At 38.6% G+C, this 24,315-nt stretch overlaps 1 protein-coding gene across 2 annotated transcripts in view; it reads right to left on the reverse strand.

Moving 5' to 3' along the window:
• Positions 1-24,315, reverse strand: part of GRXCR1 (glutaredoxin and cysteine rich domain containing 1) — a 311,667-nt gene that overhangs the window by 42,818 nt on the left and 244,534 nt on the right. For both annotated transcript variants that reach the window (XM_019829568.3, XM_003985413.4), the window contains one exon: positions 16,366-16,608. In XM_019829568.3, the coding sequence (XP_019685127.1) occupies positions 16,366-16,608 (243 nt within the window). The remainder of the gene's footprint in view (positions 1-16,365; positions 16,609-24,315) is intronic.

Below are 24,315 nucleotides of genomic sequence, written 5' to 3' on the forward strand. Positions count from 1 at the left end.
GCTCTCAATCAGTGACAGAATGAAATTGATTTATTTCCCATTTTGACTTGTAAAAATCTGAAAATTTAGACCTTACCCCTTTTTCCCTCAGAGACAAAACACAATAGACAGACAGGAGCCCGTTTCCTCCGCAAATATTCCCATAGCCAACGCAACACCTAGGTCCTTCCATCTAACTTCTCACTCCCTTTACTACATGTTTAAACTCCCCTGACTCATTCAAGTTTAAACCAAAAGACCAAGGTTCACACTAAGGTCATTTCAAGCTCCAAAGCACAGCACACTCCAAAAAATGTGTGATACCTGAGGACCCCAAAGAGAAGAACAAGGAAGGACCTTCCTGCCCTCAGTGGACACTAATGTCTTTGGGGCTTTTGATGGGGCAACCTCACTGGTGGCAGGGAAGCTGGATACAATCAGCACAGAGCTAAACTGTATGTCAGAGAAAACTCATAAAAACTTTTTCCTTAGTTAACACCATTTTATAGAGATCTGAGTTGACCTGTTATTCCTTCAGGAAAAAACAGTAAGTCCCTAGAATTCTTTTACCCTGCAATTCATCACCTAGATCTTTCCCAGAACTAAACTGAATCACACCTCCTTAGAAAGAATCAAAGATGTCCACAAGTTAGGCATAACTCTAGATTTCTCTCTAGAAATCTCTTATGCTAGGAATACATGTGGCACAGAATTAGGGGCACAATCCCACCACTTCTTATGAAAATCTTACTCATTTTGCAAAGCATAGCTCAAAGGCTCCCTCCTGCTTAGAACCTTCCCTCATTGCCCTGACTGAAATACATCTTTTTTCTCCTTCTAAACTTTTACAATTAACTTAGCACTTGGCACAACTAGCTTAGAGTGACATAGCATGTGTCATGCTCACTTCCTTCTCCCCCTCACACACATCTCTTACATTTTGACCCTAGATAAAGGAACTGTGCATTTAAAATCTTTGGATCTCTAGAACATTGCACATTGCTTTGTACACAGAGGGCACTCAATGTTTGCTCCGTGACTATTCATTTTATTCCTTGTAGTCTTTTCAGAATTACTACTTTTACAATAGCCTAGAAGCCATACACAGGGACACATCCAAATCTGCCCCACCTACTGTAGATCACAACTCCCACCCTGCATTGTAGCAATATGACCCAAGTTCCAGAGAAATTTAAATAATATACAAATAATGAAAAAAAAAACTTTAGGCATTTGTTTCTGTTTTCCCAAGTTCCTTAACTGAACTTTTTTTGTTTATTTCAGATCTTTCAACAGAAACCATAGGTGGAATACTATCGAATGTGTGGATCACAGGGTATAGTTTGGCATTCTGAGGAGAGCTTGAAATCCTTCCCACTCCCACTACCCATCAGAGGCCCCTTAAGGAAAGGTTGAGGGTACGTCTGGGGCACCACAGAGAACACTTTGATAGTCACTAATTCTGATTCGCCTTCTCAGATTCTCAAATAGGCCACAGGAGTCTGAGAGAGTGGCTGAAATCCACAATAAATGGATGAGCCCTGGTTCCTGGGGCCACTGAACCCTACTGATTCCCCACAAGACTGACTTCATTGCACCCAAAGAGGAAGCCCAGGGTTCGTCTTTGCTTCAGCAGTTCAGGGCTTGTTGTTAGACAGGTACTTTGCTTCGTTTTATTCACCCTATTGATTCTTTGAACCTAATCCAGAGAATAAACACCAACCAGGACCAAACATATGGTCAAGTCTTTAGCTTAATTTTTGTGTTTGGAGAGAAAAGCATCTTGGGCTGAGTTCAACCAAGCTGGGAGTCCAAGGAGTGATTAAAAACAAAACAAAACACAACACAATGTATCATAATCCTACCTGAACATAAGGAAGCCTGCCACTTGGCACAGGAGCTATTTACTTTGTCGAATCCCCATGTGAAATGTTTGCTGGGTTGTAATCATATATAATATCACGGTAACAAACTAGATGTTTATAGAAAAATAGGTCCTAAGGGCCAGAAACTCTAAGAGAAAATACATTCACTTTCCTTTTCCTTATTTTTTTTCCTTTCAAAATGTAAATGAATGGTATAAATGTTTGATTCAGGCTCAGGCCCCCAACGGATAAAATATTTATGACATTTGTTTTAAGTTCTTGAATAGTCAGTTCAAAATTGTTCCTCCTAGTTTTTTCTTTTCCTGAAAGGAAATATAGATTTGAAACTTTGTCTATTATCCAGATATTTAAGGCATTTAATTTTAATTGAGCTCATTTATTCTACTGTATATTTAATGTGTTTTCTTATATTGTGAGAGCCCTCTGCTGGTTGAGAAAACACTAAGTCTCTCTGCTCACAAGAACAGAAATACAGCTCTTTACCAACCAAAGCTCTTCTTTACTGAGATAGTGATTTCAAGTTCTATTAGAAATGGATGCTCATTAAAATTTCTATTAACTCTCACCTACTCATAGAATGGTACATTATTTTTATGCAGTTTCTAAGATTAAAAAAAAGAGCTTCAATGCTTACATTATGTCTTTAAATCCAAATAAGAAAACATTGATTATGCACAAATATATTTTCTTTTCAATCAGATTGGGAATAGTTAGCAATTTACATCTAAATTAAGATACAGGCAAATTGGCTCCTGGATCCCTTTATGAGGTGGTATGCTCTGTGTCCTCTTTAATTTGTGTCCAAGTCACAAACAGACACAACTGGTTTGTTTTTGTTTTTTTGTTTTTGTTTTTGTTTTAGAGACAGAGAGACAGAGAGAAAGAGCGTATATGTGCAGGTGTGCGAGCAGGGAGGGGCAGAGGGAGGGAGAGAGAGAGAGAAAACCTGAATCAGGCTTCATGCTCAGTGTGGTGCTTGACGCAGGGCTCAATCCACGACCCTGGGATCATGACCTGAGCCGAAATCAAGAGTCAGACGCTCAACCAACCGAGCCACCTAGGCTCCCCTCAACACATCTATTTTATACTTTCATAGTGCCTAGGTACATAGCATCAAATTTAAGCCTCAAGTTTTGATATATTGTGCAAGTAATTAAACAGTGTACCTACCAGACACTTTATAAGTATCCTGCCATACAGACAATTACAGCAGGTGAAACTAAACGCGGCAAAGTCTTGATCAAGTGGGACAATTCACTAAAATTTGTGAAATGGTAAAGCCAGGATATATATATTAAGGAAAGACTATACGGATGAAGCTGTTCCTTGGGCCTATAATTTTGGAATACGTAATGCCTACATGCCTCAAAAACTCTCTCTTTAACGGACTCTAAATTTTTGGAGTGAAAGTTAAATAGCGCATAAACAGGTTTCAAGGTACCTACTGCTATATGATTCTTCATGTCATTGATTTAAAGGCAGCACCCAAAATATGAGATGAAAACACTATAATCATAGTCCTTCCACATTTTCTCTGCAAGAATAGGGTAAGAGCCAAACAAATCAGCAAAGCTGAAGGCAAAGATTTGGTCAGTGGAACCAGCACATCACAAGATGTTAGTGGTGATGCTACAGGATTACTGTAGGACTAAGACGATGGTATGTGACTGTGGCAATTTGAAGAGGACTGATTCCTTGATTTAGTTCTACAGAGCTGTGCTTTGAATGCCAAACTGTTACACAAACTAATTTCATGACCACATGCAGTGTTAAAGCATCATTAACAGACTTCGGTAAATCAAAAGTATGCAATCCTCCAACACGAAAATATCACTGAGCACATCTGACTCAGGCAAAAAGCCAGGGTTAGATGATGTCAAAGGTCTGCACTTTGGTAGTTTATTGCAGTCATTGCCACCAATGTGTTCATGCCTCACTGTGTGCACACCACTCTAGGACGTGACATTGGTGGTCCTCCGATCAGTAGGTGGAGTCTGTTTTCTCCACCTTGAATCTGGGCCTGACCCTATGACTTGCTCTAGTCAATGAGACAAAACAACCATGACTTAAGCAGAGGTTTTTAATGTGCTTCAGCTTCACGGCTTGCCCTCTTTCACTTCTAGGAACGTCTTTGCCACCATGTAACAAGTTCCAGCTAGGCTACTAAAGAGGAGAAAATCTGAGCAACCAATTTCCATGTAAGTGAGATCATCCTAGACCACTCAGTTCTAGCTGAGCCACAAGTAGACCACGACAAGCAGCCAAGTCCAGGAAACATCACAATCTATACAGTAAATGTTGTTCCAAACCACTAAGTTTTGGGGTGGTTTGTTATGTAGCAAAAGCTGTTAACAGCTACTTCCATCATAAAGCCCAAACTTTGACTATGGTTTGTTATAGTCCATGACCACATTTTTCTGGAGATGGAATCTTGAGTCATTCGATAAATTCTTTACTCCATGATCTAAGGAATGATACTAGTACCAGACTGATCTGCTCGCAGAAAGAGAATGATAGTCATCAAAAATAGCAGCTTATATTTCACAGGAAAATTCTGTTTCCTTGTTGTCTTAATTATTGTCTACTAACCACATATCCATGGGAAAGGGATGTTGAGACCTAGTAAAATGGACCTAAAAACCAAGGGTATAAGGAATTTTTATCTTGAGAAACATTCACATGAAAGTTATATAAGTATTTTAACTAGCCTCAGACTCAGTAGGATTCATTGTATGGCATAGATGCTTAAATGGAGGCTCCATTCATAGAGTGATAGAGATAATATTCATAGAGACAATCATCCAGAAGACTAGCTCTCGTTTTGGGTGCTGCATTTAAAGACGAGACTAGGTCCTAAGGAGAATAATTAAGATGTGGAAGTTCAGAAAACCATGAGACAAGTAAGAGTTAAGGGAACCTCAGAGAAAACTTCCCAATATTTTTGCAAATGAAATTATAGTTATGAATGAGGGAATGGTTTTAATTTCATTTTTCTAGGTTCAAGAACTAAGACCAACAAGTGCAGGAAGTTAAAGGCAGAACTTTCTAATATTTAAAGGGGTACTACAATCAAATAGGTTGCCTTGAACCACAGTGAGGTTGTTGTCACTGGGTGTGTTCAAAGATTGTTTATCTTTGCCCAGGGATATGGTAGAAAGAATTCATGTGCTGAGAGAAACACTTGAGAAGCTGACATCCAAACCGACCTTCTTAATCCAATGTTCTATGTTTCCGTATGAAACATCTGCATGCATCTCTCTACATTTGTCTTTTCAAAACCTAATAAAGCAAATCTTTGGCAACCTCATCTTGTTGGTAGCCTCACCAGTCTTCCAACTTGGTCTTGATCTGAGAGGATATGAGAGAGAAGAGGTGCTAACAGAAGAATCTAAGAAATTAATTCCTTCAGCCTTCTGCCTCTTACTTGGACACACGTTTAAATGGATTAGCTTTGTTCTAATAATAAAGAACAAATCAGATGTCACTTTTTGACATTTTCACGTAAAAAATGTTTTCTGAGTTGAATAAGGAAAAACTGTATTTACTATTAAAAAGAGAGAGAAAATCATTGTCATATTGTAAGGAAATAATAGTGTAGAGTATCTTATAAGTAACTGGTATGTTTCATCTTAAGAAAAAATAGGTTTGTTGCTAATAATTTTTTAATCTCATAAACTCTCAGTAATATGTTGTAGATAGCATTGTTAGTGAAGATATTAATAACCTACCTAGTACCAAAATGAATAAATATAACTTTGTTTGTTTATTTATTTTAAATGTTTATTTTTGAGAGAGAGAGAGAGAGAGAGAGAGAGAGAGAGAGAGAGAGAGTGCAAGCAGGGGAGGGGCAGAGAAAGAGGGGGACAGAGGATCTGAAGCAGACTCTGTACTGACATCAAAGAGCCAGATTCAGGGCTCAAACTCATGAACCATGAGATCACGACCTGAGCTGAAGCCAAGAGCTGGACACTTAACTGACTGAGCCACCCAAGCACCCAACACTATTTAAATAATTATGTTTAATATTTATGGAAAAGTGTCATGAACTGAGATGGAATATCTCTAACAGCCCACATATCAGCTCACATGGCACTGAATGGCATTTGACCATAGTACTTGCTTCATATTAAAAACACTACCACTAACCAGAAGCTCAGATGCTGTGCAGCATCCTGCCCCCATGAATCAGACCTCTTGGACATTGATGTCTGAGGATAGACTCAGAATATACTCCACCTTTTCTCCTCTCATGATTTATTGACCCAGCCTTCTCTTAATTCTTTTTATTATCTCTATCTCTCCCCACCTAGACATCCTAAGTATATATTGTCTCTAAAGCTTTTGCCTTAATAATATTAGCAAAGGGTTAGAGTGCACCATGTTCCAGGCACTGTGAGTTTTTATGCTTCATCTCACTTAATTCTCAAAATGCCCAATGTTGTAGGTATTTTATTATCTTTATCTTAAAGAAATTGACCAAATAACTGGACCAATACCCATACTAGCAAGGAAAAGAACTTACTCTTGTATCCAGATGTCTGCTTCCACTTTACTTTGCCACTCTTATTTTTCAGGAGGAGCTCCCAAAATGTGAAAATGAAGATCCCAATGGATACAGTGTAAACCTTGGCAAGTGATCCGATATGAGTAAGAGAAAGATGGTGGAATAAAAGAAAACCGATATTTTGAGTGTCTGTGACTGGGAAAATTGTGGGGTCACTAATCAAAACCAGAGAACTGAAATAAGTAACTAATGATGAGGCATCATTCTATGCTAGTTTTTTTTTTTTAATGTTTAGGTAAAATATCTGTAAAATTAAAATACCCTACAAGATTAGAGCTGCAAATAGACTTGAAGACTAGAAAAAGAGAAAGATAATAATGGATGTGATAAAGAGAGAGCAGAAGATGGCAATGGGACTTCTGTTTGGTGAAATTAGAAAACACTGGAGCAGTTGGTTATGTGGGTCACAAAAGAAAACCAACAAAGTATTGATATGAAAATTAGACAATGAGCCTAGATAATGCTGATAATACAACTTCGTTGGAGACTTCTTTGCTATGACTTTAGATATTCTCCAATAATGCCCTTGGTTATACTAGAGGAAAAGAGGAAAAACGGATGAAGGGGGTTGCATAGGACTGGGAATGGACAAACTTGGGAGCTCCACAGAGCCTGTCCAGCAAGTGATAACAGACTAAGTATTCCCATATTCCTGAATACAGTAAGGGAGGGAAACAAGTGAAACCAAAAGTGTGACTATAAGCTGAGAGAAGTAGAAAAGGCAAAAGGACACACAATATCACTGATGATAGGACAAGTTCAATAGAGAGACAAGGGGATAGACAGAAGGACAGAACATTGGGGCCACAGCAGGATGTTTCTAAGTTTAAGATCTTGAATGTGGAGAAGTTTCACCTGATGAAGTAATTCAGGGTGTGACTATGCTGCTAAATAGTAGAATTGAAAGCCAGGGAGATGAAGGTTAAGAACTTTGCAGCCTTGATTTTAAAGGGTCCAAGCTCTAGAGTCAGACACACCCAAAGCTGAATCCTCACTCTGCCACTTGTGATCTGAAGGTATTTAAACTGTTTCGTAAATTCTCTAAGCTTTACTTTTCTTCAGGTACGAAATTGGGGGTGGGAAAGATGATAGTAGTACTAGTCACCGAACTATTTTACAATGTACAAGAGAACAAGAAGGCAAAACGCTTGGCAGAGTATATCATTCAAGTTAGCTTTTACTGTTATTGTCATTGTTGTTGCTAACAAAAACTATCCTCAATTAAGTAGAAAAAAAAAAGGACAAAGAAGCTATCACACAAGAAAATATTGCCTAATTTAAATTCCAAGAACCTGACTTAGGCTTAAATTTCAGACTTCTCTAACCCCGTGCTTTCTGAAGTGGAGGGAACAGGCCAGGAACAAATAATTTATGACTTTGATGAAGGAGGCTTGAAGATTAAATATTTACTGTGTCTATTACAAATAAGATCCAAGACAACAGGGGTAGACGAATGTCCAGAAGATTCTCCATCCATTTGGACCTCTGATGAAATTGCTAATGATTAAGAAAATGACCACAAAGGATACTGATGACTTCCAAAAAAAAAAAAAAAAGAAGAAGAAGATAAGATAATGTTCTAAATTCATTGATTCCATAATTAAATACAAAAATATCAGCATGAGATATGATTGTACTTACTTGTGAAGAAGTGGGTCACATTACTAAGTAAAATCTTCAAAGACAACTAAGAAGTGGGATATACTCCAGTAGGCACCATCTCCAAAGTACTCCTTTTATTGAAAAGTTAGTTACCTAGGGATAAATTCTCAGAAAGCTCTTATATTGTAAAGAAGATTGTATACATGTATAATGAGAAGGTCTATAACTTTCACCAGATTTTCAAAGAAGAATATGGCCCCAACATTTAAAAACCACTTCTCATATATATGGGAAATATTTTCAAGAGGTTTAAAATAGAATGGTTTCAAAACCTAACAAAACATCTAACTTTACATTGATTACATTGGTGGTTTATGACACTACTTATTTAATATCATAACACATTCCCATAAAGAAACCAAAATTATCAAACATTCCCCACCCCCCACTCATCCTCCCACTCATCTTTCCTGGGAGCCAGGAAATAAATGAAGTGAGTTCTTCAGTTTTCCAAGCTGTGTACAGGAAAAGGGAACCTAAGAACCTGGTAGACACTCTGGGTTGAGGAAATAGAACTAAAAGCCCAGGAGACTAAGATGGCTAGAGTTTACAGGACAAAGTACTAGAGAATGAAGGGCTTCGTGGAGAACTCTGAAGATGTGCAGAGAGCCAGCTTGCGTTCAGCAGCGTACTCATCAGCACATGCATGTAAGGCAAGTACGGAAGGCTAGCAAAAGAACCTGAAAAGATTAAAAGGGACAGTACCCAGGAAAAGGTCTGAGAAGAATGCCTGTTCCCAATAATCAGTGGGGCATTAGATAAAGATCCCACAATATTATGCTTCCATAATGGGGAATAATTAGCTTTGGACTAAAGCTAATTCTGTCTTGAAAATCTTCAAAACAGAACCCCAAATAGCAAACTTTTTCCAAGTAACTTAATTGCATCTCAGCAAAAAAGTTTAAGAAGATTTATAGAAATACAGGGGCGCCTGAATGCTTAATCAGTTAAGCATCTGACTCTTGATTTCAGCTCAGGTCATGATCTCATGGATTTGTGAGATCCAGCCCTGCATCAGGTTCTGCGCTGACAGTGTGAAGCCTGTGTGAAATTCTTTCTCTCCATCTCTCTCTGCCCGTCCTCTGCTTGCTTGGTTTCTCTTTCCCTCAAAATAAATAAACATTAAAAAAAAAGAATATTTATAGGAATACAAAAATATCCCAACAAGGAATACTTTTACCCAACCAGATAAGATTCACAATATGCAGATTCCAATAAAAAAAATTACCAGGCAGGTAAAGAAGTAGAAAATATGACTCCCAATGTGGGAAAAAAATCAATCAATTAAAACCAACCCAGAACTGACACAGATATTAGAATTGCCAGGCAAGGAGATTAAAACAAGTTATTATACCTATATCCCATATGTTAAAAAAGCTAGAAGATATATTGGACATGTTAAGTAGAGATATGGAATATATATTTTTTTAAAATTAAATGCCTGAAGATAAAATTATAATTCCTGAAATTAAAAAAAATAAACTGGATAGGATTAACACAAGATTAGACATTTTACAAGAAAAGATTAAGAATAGATTAGGAGACATAGCAAGAGAAACTATCCAAAATGAAAAGGAGTGAGCTATGGAACAACTTCAAGCAGCCTAATATGCATGTAAGTAGAGCCTCTGAAAAGAAGAGAAGGAAGGGAAGATCTAAATAATATTTGAAAAAATAAAAGTCTACAAGAACTGATACATGAATTCAGCAAAGTCACAGGATACAAAATCAATAAACAGAAATCAGTTGCATTCTTATACACTAATAATGAAGCAACAGAAAGACAAATAAAGAAACTGATCCCATTCACAATTGCACCAAGAAGCATAAAATACCTAGGAATAAACCTAACCAAAGATGTAAAAGATCTGTATGCTGAAAACTATAGAAAGTTATGAAGGAAATTGAAGAAGAAATAGAGAAATGGAAAAACATTCCATGCTCATGGATTGGAAGAATAAATATTGTTAAAATGTCAATACTACCCAAAGCTATCTACACATTCAATGCAATCCCAATCAAAATTGCACCAGCATTCTTCTCAAAGCTAGAACAAGTAATCCTAAAATTTGTATGGAACCACAAAAGACCCCGAATAACCAAAATAACATTGAAGAAGAAGACCAAAGCGGGAGGCATCATAATCCCAGACTTTAGCCTCTACTACAAAGTTGTAATCATCAAGACAGCATGGTATTGGCACAAAAACAGACACATAGACCAGTGGAATAGAATAGAGACTCCAGAATTGGACCCACAAAAGTATGGCCAACTAATCTTTGACAAAGAAGGAAAGAATATCCAATGGAAAAAAGGTAGTCTCTTTAACAAATGGTGCTGGGAGAGCTGGACACAACATGCAGAAGAATGAAACTAGACCACTTTCTTACACCATTCACAAAAATAAACTCAAATGGATAAAGGACCTGAATGTGAGACAGGGAACCATCAAAACCCTAGAGGAGAAAGCAGGAAAAAACCTCTCTGACCTCAGCCGCAGCAATTTCTTACTTGACACATCTCCAAAGGCAAGGGAATTAAAAGCAAAAATGAACTATTGGGACCTCATGAAGATAAAAACCTTCCAAACTGCAAAGGAAACAATCAACAAAACTAAAAGGCAACCAATGGAATGGGAAAAGATATTTGCAAATGACATATCGGACAAAGGGCTAGTATCCAAAATCTATAAAGAACTCACCAAACTCCACACCCGAAAAACAAATAACCCAGTGAAGAAATGGGCAGAAAACATGAATAGACACTTCTCTAAAGAAGACATCCAGATGGCCAGCAGGCACATGAAAAGATGCTCAACGTCACTCTGCATCAGGCCAATACAAATCAAAACCACACTCATATATCACCTCATGCCAGTCAGAGTGGCCAAAATGAACAAATTAGGAAACTACAGATGCTGGCGAGGATGTGGAGAAATGGGAACCCTCTTGCACTGTTGGTGGGAATACAAACTGGTGCAGCCACTCTGGAAAACAGTGTGGAGGTTCCTCAAAAAATTAAAAACAGATCTACCCTATGACCCAGCAATAGCATTGCTAGGACTTTACCCAAGGGATACAGAAGTGCTGATGCAAAGGGGCACTTGCACCCCAATATTTATGGCAGCACTTTCAACAATAGTCAAATTATGGAAAGAGCCTAAATGTCCATCAACTGATGAATGGATAAAGAAATTGTGGTTTATATACACAATGGAATACTACATGGCAATGAGAAATAATGAAATATGCCCTTTTGTAGCAACGTGGATGGAACTGGAGTGTTATGCTAAGTGAAATAAGTCATACAGAGAAAGACAGATACCATCTGTTTTCACTCTTATGTGGCCCTGAGAAACTTAACAGAAGACCATGGGGGAAGGGAAAAAAAAAAATAAAGTTAGAGAGGGAGTGAGCCAAACCATAAAAGACTCTTAAAAACTGAGAACAATCTGAGGGTTGATGGGCGGTGGGAAAGAGGGCAGGGTGGGTGATGGGTATTGAGGAGGGTACCTGTTGGGATGAGCACTGGATGTTGTACGGAAACCAATTTGACAATAAAATTCATATTAAAAAAAAAAGAAAAGAAAAAATAATGGCTGAAACTGTTCCAAATTAGATTAAAAGAAAAAACTACACATCCAAGAATGTCAATGAACCCTAAGCAAAAGAAACATGAAGAAAGCTATACCAAGATATATCATAACCAAGTTTCTGAAATCAAGTGATTAAAAGAAAAATCTTAAAAGCAGCAAGGGGAAGGAGAAGACACACATACAGAGGAACAAAGATAAGGATGACAGCATACGTTTTATCAGAAGTAATGCAAATGGAAGATAGAGGAGCAATGTCCCTTAAGTACTAAAAGAAAAAAAATCCTTTCAACCTTAGAATTCTATATCCAGCAAAGATATCTTATAAGAACGAAAGATGGAATTTTTTCAGACATAAAAATGCTGAAAGAATTCATCTACAGCAGACCCACACTACAATAATAGCGTATAAGAAGCCCTTCACATAAAAGCAAAGTGATGCTGAATGATTTAATACTCTACACCAAAGAATAAAGAGAACCAGAAATTAAAATTGCACAAGTTAGAGCACTACCAAACTCACCTGATGAGGTCATCATCACCCTGACACCAAAACCAGATAAAGACATTAGAAGAATAGAAAACTATATTGACAGAAAGATTAATGGTCACCAAGGGACAGGGATTGGAGGAAGGGACTGACTGTCAATTGGCATGAGGAATATTTGGGGGGTGTGGGGGTGGAAATGCTCTGTATTTCAAATGTATTAATAGATTCACGGGTGTAAATATCTGCCCAAACCCATCAAATTATAATTTAAATGGATACAGTTTATTATATGTAAATTGTACCTCAATAATCTGATTAAAACAAACAAAACAGTGCATCTGGCAGATACTGTGGTTCAGCTCACTCGTAACCAATCCAATCTCCTTCTAAAGCGTCTTCCTGTACTGTAAAGGCTAGAAACCTAAAAGCCACACTTCCCATTGTCCTCCGTTGTTTTCATATGTGACTGATTCAGTAACCACAGATATACTCATTCACTGGAGACTTTACTTAGGAACAGAATTATGTAGGAAAAGGGGCAGAGAACAAATCATCTGTTTTGCTGGAGAGGACCAAATCCAGAGGCATTTCTGGAGCCAGCAGCTTCCTAATTGTGGCACAGGCTTCTTTGGTGGCCCATTTCTGCAGAGAAGTTATACAAGTTCTCTCTGAAAGCTTGCTTAGAGCCTATATTTCTAGTCTATAAACTACCTATGCTTGGTAACAATTCCTTCATTCTTGAACTGAATAAAATAGCACTTTCAATGGATACCGAATTATCAAGCAGTCACAGCTCAATATCAGCTAGTTTAAGAGACCTGCCTAGATCAACAGCTCTTCTACTCCTCTTCATTACCAGAGTCTCCACTCTGATTCATTCTATGTTTTATAGCTCAGTTCCAATGTGGGTTTTATAGATTTTTACTGTAAAAGTTTTATGGTTGGTCCAGAATCAACACACTATTTCTAACCTATTTCCTACTAGAATTTCTAAGATAACTTACGTCCAAACTTCAGGAACGCAATTTTTTTTGTGTAAAGATCTCCTGATGCCAAATCAACAAGATTATTGCTTTAAAAGTTTCAAGCTGAACTTGCTTCCCCACCCTCCACCCCTCCCAGCCCCCAACTAGCTCCTTGACCCTCCCTCCCCCGATGGAGCATGCCAGGACAGTGAAGATTTGTTTTCTAAAGTAATTTCTTTCCCTTGACTGTTTCATTGCTTCCATCTTTACATAGAAGTCTGGCTGGGAATGAGGGTCATCAGGAAAAAAGAGCTGAGCATTCTTGTTAATTCCTCTGCTCTTTCCCATTGTACTCTGTTAAGGTCCCTGCGGTGGAGACCCATCCCTGCGTCTGGCACCACCTATCCCTGTGTCTGGCAGCAATGATGCAGGAAAATAAGGGAGCTGTTGCAAAACGGCCTCATGCTCTCTCCACCCCATCTCACTGTCTCCCACAGTGTGCCTCCATATGCCTGTTTCTGTTCTGTCGACTTTATTCTCTGCCCCTCTCGATTTCTCTCTCTCCCTCCTTTCAAACAGTTGTATTGCACAGATGATTCATACATCTTGATTTTTCTCACTCATCTAAATTTAAGCTAAATCAAATGGTTTCGTGTGACCGTTTAAAACATCACAGATGTTAAGGAAACTACCAACATCAGCTTCTTTTCCTCCCTAGGAATCATGCTTCACCATGTGCCAAAACCCAGCAGAGGGCATCCTTCCATTTCAGATGAATGAACTCTGCAGGGAAAAGGCTCTCTCTCCAGTTCCAGCACTGTGTTACATTTACAACCGCACACTGGAATTTAAATAAAGGGGTTTTTGTAGTAGGAGGGGAGTTTGTTGTAGACGTTGTTTTCTGGGGTGTTTGCCTCCATTTACATTATAGATTTAGAAGTAAATCTCCTTTATAAGAAAAAAATGAAGAGGAAAAAGAAATCTGTCTCTGGTCTCTTTCCAGATTTGGGGCATTAGCTTCAAATTGCAGAAGCAATAAGGTAGTACCTCTGTGATCTTTCCTTCTCTAGGCCACTGTATTAATAAAGTAATCACAGAAAAAAGCAACTGAGAAAAAATCCGCACCCCACCTCTCTTGTCTGTCACACTCTCCCTCTGTCCATCAAATGGAAAGAAAAATAGCATTACTTCCTGTTAGATCATTTTAGAAGTAGGAAGAAGATAAGTATGGTCAAAAGCAGTGCATCAGGTAAAGCCAACCTTCCACCTGTATAAGGAGGCAGTCACCCACTATGTTTAATTGGGTAGATCACAGAAACCAAAATTCCACAAAGGGAAATATCTTCTACCATCATCAGAATTTTTCCAGGGTTAAAAGGCAAATGACCAAAACCCTTATCAGTGATTTTTTTCCTCCTGGTGTGGGTGAGTTTATCAGATCCTTTCATGGTAGGAGAATGTCAGAGAGAAGGAAAGAATATGAAAGGACAATAGAGCATCATATACTCATTCAACATACATTTCTGAGCACTTTGTGCCAAAACCCTTTTCTAGGTATTAAGACTGCATCAGCAAACAAAGTATCAAAGATCCCTTTCCTTGAGGTGATGTGCCAAAAAAGCTGGGTTTGAGGAGTCTGGCAGACCTAACTTTGAGTCCTGGCCCTGTCACTTGACTGGCTTTGTGACTTGAAGCAAAATAATTAATGTTCTCTTTTGCAAAATAAGGATAAAGTTGTTACTATTTATTAAAAACATACTTTGTTCCAGGCACAAGAATTGAGCATTTGTATATATTACATATGGTAAAATTCTCACAATTAGTCTGTGAGAAAGGTTCTATTACGCTTCTCCTTTTACAAATGAGAAAACCCAGGCACAGAGTGATTTCTAAATTGCCCAGAATCACATAGACGTGTCGGAGCATGAATTTGAAACAAGGCTGTCTTGCTTCTCAACCAGTAGAGCAGAGTTGTTCTCTGAGGCTATCCTGGGGATTCGATGAGATGAATGTGTAAAGCTGAGAGTGCAGTATAGTATCATTATTACTACTATTATTATTAATTTATCACTCATGACTGCCATTGTTGTAGCTTTCTGGGACCTAAGGGTACATGTTGAAATATGATAAAAGAGGCTCAATGCATCAAATCAAAAGTCCCCTGCCTCAGAACGTAGTCTGTGTCCAGCTCAGGTTAAAAGTAGGATTGCAGAAGTCATACCCAGGAATCATGGCTTCACTGCATTTATCTTTCCATAAGATGACAGGCTGTCTCTAACAGTGATGGCTCTAGACAGAATATCAGAACAGTTTCCCTGTAACAAAACATGAGCATTTCCTGCTCTGGATTTTTTCTAACATCCCCTGAAAGCTGAGGGTTAAGACCAGATGCGAAACAAAGCCAAGATCCAAATATCCATCTGCCTTTTGACAGCAGCTCTTTGTTCCCTGATAAGTGATCTGGGGGGAGTCAGTCCCACCCCCTCAACCACTGGTGTCCCTTGGCTCTTTGTTCTTACTCTTTCTAAAGTGCACTGTCCAGAGCCCTCTTCTCGGGCTTCTTAATGACTATGCGATTGTGCGTGCTCTTAGATCGATGGGGGTTAATTAACGCTAACAGTATTATTCAAAGAAAAATGAAGCAGTCATGTTTCCTGGCTTCTCTGGGAGTTTTCTCTTCTTCCTGTAAGCCTAAATTTGTGTCTCACACTGACAAATTACCAAAATTCAGAATAATTTTTAACAACAAGCAGATAAAATTCTGGCTCCAGGCCCCATTTCTTATTGATTTTGTTTCAGGACCACCATCTCAGTTTCATTAGGTAGGAAACTGAGTGTTCGATAATGGGGTATAAGAGAATTCACAAATGTACATCGTTATAAATATTCTGTTTTTCTTGTGTGCACTAAAAAATAGTTTTTATCTCACATGTCAAGCTTCATAATGCAAAACTCAAGTCAACTGAACATTTAAAAAAATGTATTCCTATTCAAAAAGGCAATTTAATGCTGATTTTATCTCACCATGCTTCTGTAGGGATGAACACTGTTAGCAACACATCATTTGGGACAGAAATAAGTGCTTCAATTCCTTTGGTTGGAACTCCAAAAAAATAGCAAATGTCCCAGGAGTTATGTTGCAAGTTGCCTTGTCATAGGCTTATAGATTTCTAACAATGCTGTTTGGGTTCAATAAAAAAGAAGATTTTCCTTAGCAGAGTACTTACCCCAAGGTAATGGCCATCGATGAACACGACAGGGAGGGAAGGAGCTTCAGAAACACGCCGGCATCGCTCATCTAGCTCTTTTCCATAGTCACCGTTCAAAGCTATGTTTTTCTCTTCAAATTTTACTCGATGGTTTTGGAAGATCTTTCTAACCAGTTCACATCTTTCAAAGGTTGTTCGTACAACACGAAGGCAAGTGGTATAAATCACTACACGGTCAAATTCTAGGTCAGTTGATGGTTGCTGAAGAAAAAACATTGTAGTATAGTGTCAATATTTGCATTTACTTTCTTACATCTTATTATTTTAAGACAATTAGCATTTCAGTGTGTTATACATTAAAAGTATGCAGTAGAGTTGAAGTGCCATATTTGTCAATTCTAAGACATGTTTTTATGTTAGAAAATCTGTAATTAAAAAGTGGATAACAGTCAACATAATTTAAATGGCATAATTTAATTCACAGTGTTTTTTCTGTTCTCAGTGGCAAATCAAATAATGGTGTATCTTCAATTGATGATGTCTCACATGGCATACCATGTGGTAAAATAAGGAATGATTGAATGATCTCTCTTGTGCTTTGTAGACATTTTTCAATTACTAGATCTGCCTCTTAAACCCAAAGTAAAAAATGTGACAGAACAGTCAAGGTTAGTATTTCACCATTTGAAAACCCTCCCACTTATCAATTTAACAAAGTTTATGGTCTTTGCGCCACTATTTCCTGTAAATAACAAGATGTATATCATAGGATTGTTCTGAGGTTTAAGTAGCACAGCAAATGTGCATGCACTCTGTTGAGCAACAGAGCTACAATGTGCAGCGAGAAAGCTCTGCAGTGACCCAGAGGGAGTGCATAGAAACCAACACCATAGTGGGCAGCGGGTCAGAGCCAGGCATGGAAAGGAAGGAAGGAAACAGGTACACTACAACAGAGGCAAGCAACTCTCACAAGCAAGACGATTCTCTGTGTGTGAATCTTGTCTTCTATGAAGTCAGTGACTGCATTCCTGAGAAAACCTGCCCAGTACTGCTAGGGCCACACAACATAGGCTCTGACAACATTAGGAAAGATCCTTTTCTTCCTTGTCACAGTCTTCCTTGAAGGAGACTAAACGAAATACAACTATACCATGAGACCAAGGGATACATGAGTTTTCATTGGGCCACAGTTTTTGAAACACAAGGACACAACTTACAAACCCCTGTTAAGGCAAAACTTTGATTGGAAACCAGTCCAGACAACTAAATGCTAGAATCAGAAGGTAGGATACTAAGCTCCACCACTTTCTATTCAAAGAAGTCAGAACAGTGCATCGGAGGTGAATGTACACATAATCCTAAAAAGGTCTAAAGTCATTAAGATGGCAAGGCAATGATGTCCACCTCACCAGGAAAGAGGACATTTTTTCCTGATGACACAATATATCAGGGATGAAAGAATCACTGCTTCCCTCAATAGAGTTTACTCGCTAAGCTGAAAACCCAGAGACTTGGAGGGACCAAACAGGTGTCATAAATGCTGGGCCAGACCAGAAATAAAAGAGATATTAATGAGAGGTAAAAAGTCATCTGAAAGATAAAAAATGTCACTCAGCTTTAGGCAAGCTTCAGGCTGTCAGGCACGTTACTCAGTGTTGTCAGACATGATTATTTAATTAATTAATTAATTTATTTATTTATTTATTTATGACATGATTATTTTAAATATAAGTTTGAAATCTGATTTTTTTCGGTTGTTTATTTATTTATTTATTTATTTATTTATTTAAGAGAGACAGAGAGAGCATGAGCAGGAGAGGGACAGAAAGAGAGGGAGAGAGAAAATCCCAAGCAGGCTTCACACTGTCAGCACAGAGGCAGATCCAGGGCTTGATCCCATGAACCATGAGATCATGACCTGAGCTGAAATCAAGAGTTGGACACTTAACCGACTGAGCCACCCAGGTACCCCAAAATCTGGCGTTTTATGGAAAATTTTATTCTTTCTAAATGCCAGAACCTCATTAAAAATGTATTCAGACCATGTGGACCACAATATTTGAAGGCTGAATTTGGCCTATACACTGTTAATTAATACTGGAGTAGAGAAACATTAGATACATCTAGACTCTGCCACTGGCCATCTTTGTGTTTTGGAGAAGCTAATGAACTAGTAAGCCTTAAACTAGTAAGTTTTGTCAACTGTCAAATGTGATCTACCTAGCAGGTTTGCTGAGGGGACTAAGTAACCAAGAAAATGAAAACAACTAGTGTAGGGCTTGACATGCACTACTGTGCTCAGTTACACTCCACATTGTGGGATTTGTAAGATTAAAAACACAAACAAGAATGAATCAGTGGGAAAAAAATGAGTGGAGTTAATGACAAGAAAGGGGGATTGTTACTATGCTGTAGATGAAGAAGCATTGGTTTTCAAAGAGAGAAACAAAATGCCCAAGAACCTATGGGTTATCTTCATGTTCATGGTTATGGGCAAATAGGGAATCAAGAAACTCACGACAAATACTGCAGCTCCTGGAAGTGCACTCAGGGTCCCTTTTCTCTGATGACATTATGAGCGTAAGTATGCATTGTTCCTCGGGCTGCAAGGCTGCTAGATCCACATTTGATTCCACCAACATGTTCCACTTTTTTAAGTAGCTACACATAACTTTTGAAATATTTGAGAAGACATACATTTTCCCCATGAGTAGAGGTGGGAGAGTTTAAGATCGGACCATTCTGCCATCACAGTAACCAACTCATATAGGATTCTCTTTGCTTGTACCACTTTTCTGTGTGTCTCTGTGTGTCTCTAAAGGACACGCATTTAAAAAGTAGTAATAAGATGGATTCCTATTAGTGGCCATGTTGGATGCTGTTTAATGTAAAAGGAAACAAAGATATCCCTTTACCTCCTGTTGAGAATGAGCTTCACCTACAATCAATGGATCTCCAAATGTGTTGGATATTAGAATAAATTGGGGAGTTTTTAAAAATGCCCAAAGCCCAGGCCAAGTACATAACAATTAAATCAGAATCACCAGGAGTGAAAATCTCAGAATTGTGATTTTTTTTTTAGAGCTCTGAAGGTGATTCCAATGTGCAACCAAGTTCTACTAGTTAGATACCAGTTGGAAATGCAGAAAAAAAGGCTTCACCCTAGATCTGCTGAGTCAGAATCTGCATTTTAACAAGTTCTCTGGGGAATTTGGATTCATATTACATTTTAAGGAGCCCCAGTGCAATTACACTGACAGCTTGACCTGACAGAGAAACTGAGTTTATGTCCCTTTAAAATAACCGCTAGTCATTCATTCAGTGACTAGAATCATTTATTTGCCAAACATGGTGTTAAGGTACTAGATATATAATGGTAAACAAACAATATTGTTCCCTAACAACCTGAAGCTCATAGTTTTTTTTTTATTTACATAAATAAATATAGATTCACAACCTGTTAAGTGTTGGAAAGGAAATGCACAAGTTGTTATCAGAGGCTACTGAAGGTGTGCCTTTTCTTGTTTCAGAGTTTGAGAAAGTGTTTTCTGATATTTGAGCTCTGCTCTGAAGGACAAGAAGGAGTTAGAGAAATTAAGTAGGTAAGAAAGCATGGGGTAAAGTATTATAGGTAAGTGCAAAGACCTTGAGATGGGAGGAAGACGGCATGTTTGAGACTCTGAAAGAAGGTCTTTTGGGACACCTGGGTTACTCGGTCGGTTAGGCGTCTGACTTCAGCTCAGGTCATGATCTCAGGGTTCGTGAGTTCAAGCACTGCGTCGGGCTCTGTGTTGACAGCTCTGAGCTTGGAGCCTGCTTTGGATTCTGTGTCTCCTTCTCCCCCTCCCCAGCTTGTGCTCTATCTCTCCCTCTCTCACTCAAAAATAAATAAACATTAAAAATTTAAAAATAAAAAAAAAGAAAGAGTCTTTTGCCAAAACACAAAGAGAACTACAGTAGTACTGATGATTCTGGACAGGTATGCAGGATCTATATCATGTTGTACCTTTATAACCACCTTAAAGATCTGTGAGCTTCAACCTCAGAGCAATGGGAAATTCCCGAAGGTTTTTAAGGAGGAAGGGAGGAATTTACATTAAAAAAAAGTAAGTGCAGCAGGGCGAGTGCAGATAGTTGCACAAAATGTGTATAGCAGGGTCTAAATGAATGATTCCTTCAGGGCTGTGTAGCCCACAACTGGAGCAATCATACTCAGTCTTATTCCCAACTCCCTTGGTCTGAGAACTGAGACTGAATACGGGATAAAATGAGGGTAGGAAATTTGGTTATCTATTAGAATAAGCTGTTAAGTAAAGTGTTCTAAAAAGACCTTATTGAACAATTTTTGGGGGTATGATTTGGAAGTAGATCTTCCTAGAGGTAGAAGTAGGTTGAATGATTTCCCAAAGTTTTACAAGATGAATTTAAATGATATTGTCTTTGGCAAAAAAAAAAAAAAAAAAAAAAAAAAAAAAAATCCTCTTCTACATTTGTGTCATTTTCTGTCCCTCAACAGATTTGTCAAAGCATCTGGCCAGAAATCTAAAAATAGCCACTCAATGGTTACTGTCCTTCTTCTCCCTTCCTAGGGGTTACCATGGGAATAGCGTAATGAAGGATGGATGCATCTGAGACAGTGCTGAGAAGCCATTGGGGTTTGCAGCCTGCTTGTTTTGAGAGAGCCGACCTAGATATTCATAAAGGCAGACCACTTCTTCCCTCCCACTGATTAAACAGATGAATCTTAGGAGTGACCTGAAGCCTCACCAGAGCCTGCAGCAAATGCAGATATGTTGGCAAGGGACGGAAATTGCTACGCACAAGACGTAGAGGTTACGCAATAGCCAATTTATGTCCTCAACCTGCACCTGCCTTGTAAGAGCCACTATGAAATTGTAGTATTCCAGTTACTTCATCATCTTGGGGCAATTCTGGAGCCCCCATGCCCACTGAAGCCCCCATGCCCACAGGAGCTGCCACTGGAATTCAGGCCAAGAATTAGTCCCCACGGCTCCCTGACAGAGGATCCCTGGAGCAGACCCAGCTCCTCCGGCTGGAGGAAATCCAGTGGGTTATTTCCATTTGACCCTTTGCCTGTCCAGCCTGGCAATGGTTTAAAAAGGCCTCCTGAAATAGGGGCCCCGAGACACCTCCAGGAATTCAGGTCTTAAACAAAAATAAAAACCAAAACCAAAAGTAACATTTTAAAACATCAATGGCAGATAGAATGCTAGAACTTTACATTCATAATCCTTACAATCGCTTACACGCTGTTATTGCCTGCTTTATTTGTAGACTGAGAAAGCTAGGCTCAGAAAGGATAAGTGTCCTAAACAGGGTGACAGAATCAAAATTCAGTAATTTAGAAAACTGGAACCAGATGCACATCTTTCCAAAATCCACGTGTTTCCACTGAGCCAAGATGAACCACCAAATCACCCTCTGGTTTTATTACTATCTCCCCAGGATAAAGCTGTTGCCCAAACACAGATGACTAGAGACCTAATTCATCACCTGTGAGATAAATGTTTGTGATTTAAAGAGGTTTAACTCTTTCCTAAATTATGTTCACACATGTAACAGGAAGTAACATCACAAGAGGGGCATTTTAAACTTTCTTGTTTCAGTCTGAAGATATTCCTTGGAGATGGGGAAGGTGTAGAGATCTTTCCTCCTCTACCTGAGAACAAAGAGGTGAAATGATTAGTTTAGAGCCACATAGCATGTCAGAAGGTAAACTGGGACTAGACTCAGGCAGACTTTTTGATTAGCAGGCAATGGGCGAACCTGGCTCCAGGAAACACCGTTTTATTTATTTTATTTTATTTTATTTATTTATTTATTTATTTATTTATTTATTTATTTATTTATTTATTTATTTTTATCTGTTTTTTTTTAAGTATGCTTCATGCCCAGCACAGAGCACTGCAATGCAGTGCTCGAACTCACAACCCCAAGATCATGACCTGAGCTGAGATGAAGAGTCAGATGTTTAAGCAACTGAGTCACCCAGGTGCCCCCTGGAACTGCCATTTTAAAGAGCAGGTGCTTGCCTGTGGAAGCAGGGCTGTGGGCCTTTGTAAAGGATGAGAATTTTATATCTCTTTCTTTCTCTCTCTCTCTGTCTCTGTCTCTCTTTCTCCCCCTCCCTCTCCGTGCTATTCTGTAAATCCCTACAGCTATATGCATGTTCTGAGATGCACCCCCCAGGGAACTTCTCTGTGTCCCTTTATAAGACACAGATTATAAAAATAATTATAATAATTATTAGTTACTGTATGACTGCATAGATATGTAGTTCTTGGGACTTTACATGTAGAACTTTCATTTATCAAGAGATAAGGATTATAATTCAAGCTTTACAAATAAGGAAACGAAAGCTTAGAATAAACTTAAGGTGCCCAAATACCTCAGGAAAAAAGGAACGGAACCAAAATTTTAACCTGGGTCTGCCTCCTAAGTCCTTTCTTTTGCCACAGGAAGATACTATATACCCCTCTTAAATACACCCAACCAATGGGCCATACTGTTCTAGAACTGAGTGATGAAATATACCATAGACGAACTGTCACAGGGACAGTCCTAGAAATTCCCCTCACTCATCCCTCCACTTCATTCTACTATCTCTGGCTGCATGTCATTGCTTTACACAGACCTTCACCCATCATCATATGGAAAATGGGCCCTCTACCTTCATACCCAATTCTTTCCTTTATAGTACCTAGCACTGCTAGACATTACCTTGTGTTTGGTTATTGATTTGCTGTCTGTTCCCCCCAAATAAAATATTACCCTGCCAAAGCAGGAACTAAGTTTTGTAGTTTTGTTTACAAGAATTAAGAACCAAAAATATGACCCGGTACGTCATAGATGCTCAATAAGTACCTTCTGGCCTCTTTCCCACACATTTAATTAGAACTTGGTTTGAATTTGCCTCTTAAAAACTGTACATTCTTGGACAGTTATTTAATCTCTTCAAATTTGAGTTTTTCTTATCTATAAAATAGGGACACAAATGCCTCCTTCATGAGGATGTTTTCGGATTCAATGATTTACTGAATAGAAAAGCCCTTGGCATGAATCCTGATGCATAATAAACACTCAATAAATGTTACCTTTTGATTATTAGTATTACCATTATTATAAAACGTTATCGACACACACCACCAACAGCACTATCACCCCCATCATTATAACCAACTATGTGAATCAGACTAACTTCATCTTGGACAATTCCGCCATGATAACCACTCAGAGACCTGAAGCCTTGAGCACAGCATCCCCCCCTCCACATTCTTTCTTTTTATTTAATCACACACATAATAACCCTTAAGTACACCCTTGAGGCATAGTGTTCTTGATCTGCCCTGGAGCTATGACTATGACCCACAACTATTCTCAAACATTTCCCCCCAGTTGTTCCTCATCAGTACTCCCAGCCTCTAGGAGACAAAAGCAGGTCTTACAGGAAGTGGGGTTGTGGACATCTCCTCATCTTGGGCAGAAGCCCAAGACTGCTGTCCATAAACCCCTTAATAAGCCATTTCTTATCAAGTTGGACTTATCTGCCTTTTTCTTCAGTCTCCCATCTCCTTCAGCGTTTGGAGGTCACTTTGCACATACCTCCCTTTCATGGAACACCAAGTCCAAATTCACATGTCATCAGCCTCATAAGCCTGAACGGCAAAGTTAAACCTCATATTTACACAATGATCAAAAATTAAATCTTTTTAATGAGTTAAATTTCCAGTTACATTTGTTTGGATGCACCATCAATTCTAAGAGTGAAAACAACAAAGCGGAGCATATACATCAGATGCCATAAAAATCCCTTCTTTCGAACTCTGGGTGCCCCCTTGGTGGCATGAAAGAAATGCATGGGCACAATCTTTGCATGCAAAGATTTCTGAAGAGTGTGTTTTCTGTTTTTGTAATGCCCTAAGACCATATAAGTTAATGAATTTCAGT

Source organism: Felis catus, chromosome B1, assembly GCF_018350175.1.
Source record: "Felis catus isolate Fca126 chromosome B1, F.catus_Fca126_mat1.0, whole genome shotgun sequence".
Taxonomy (NCBI): domain Eukaryota; kingdom Metazoa; phylum Chordata; class Mammalia; order Carnivora; family Felidae; genus Felis; species Felis catus.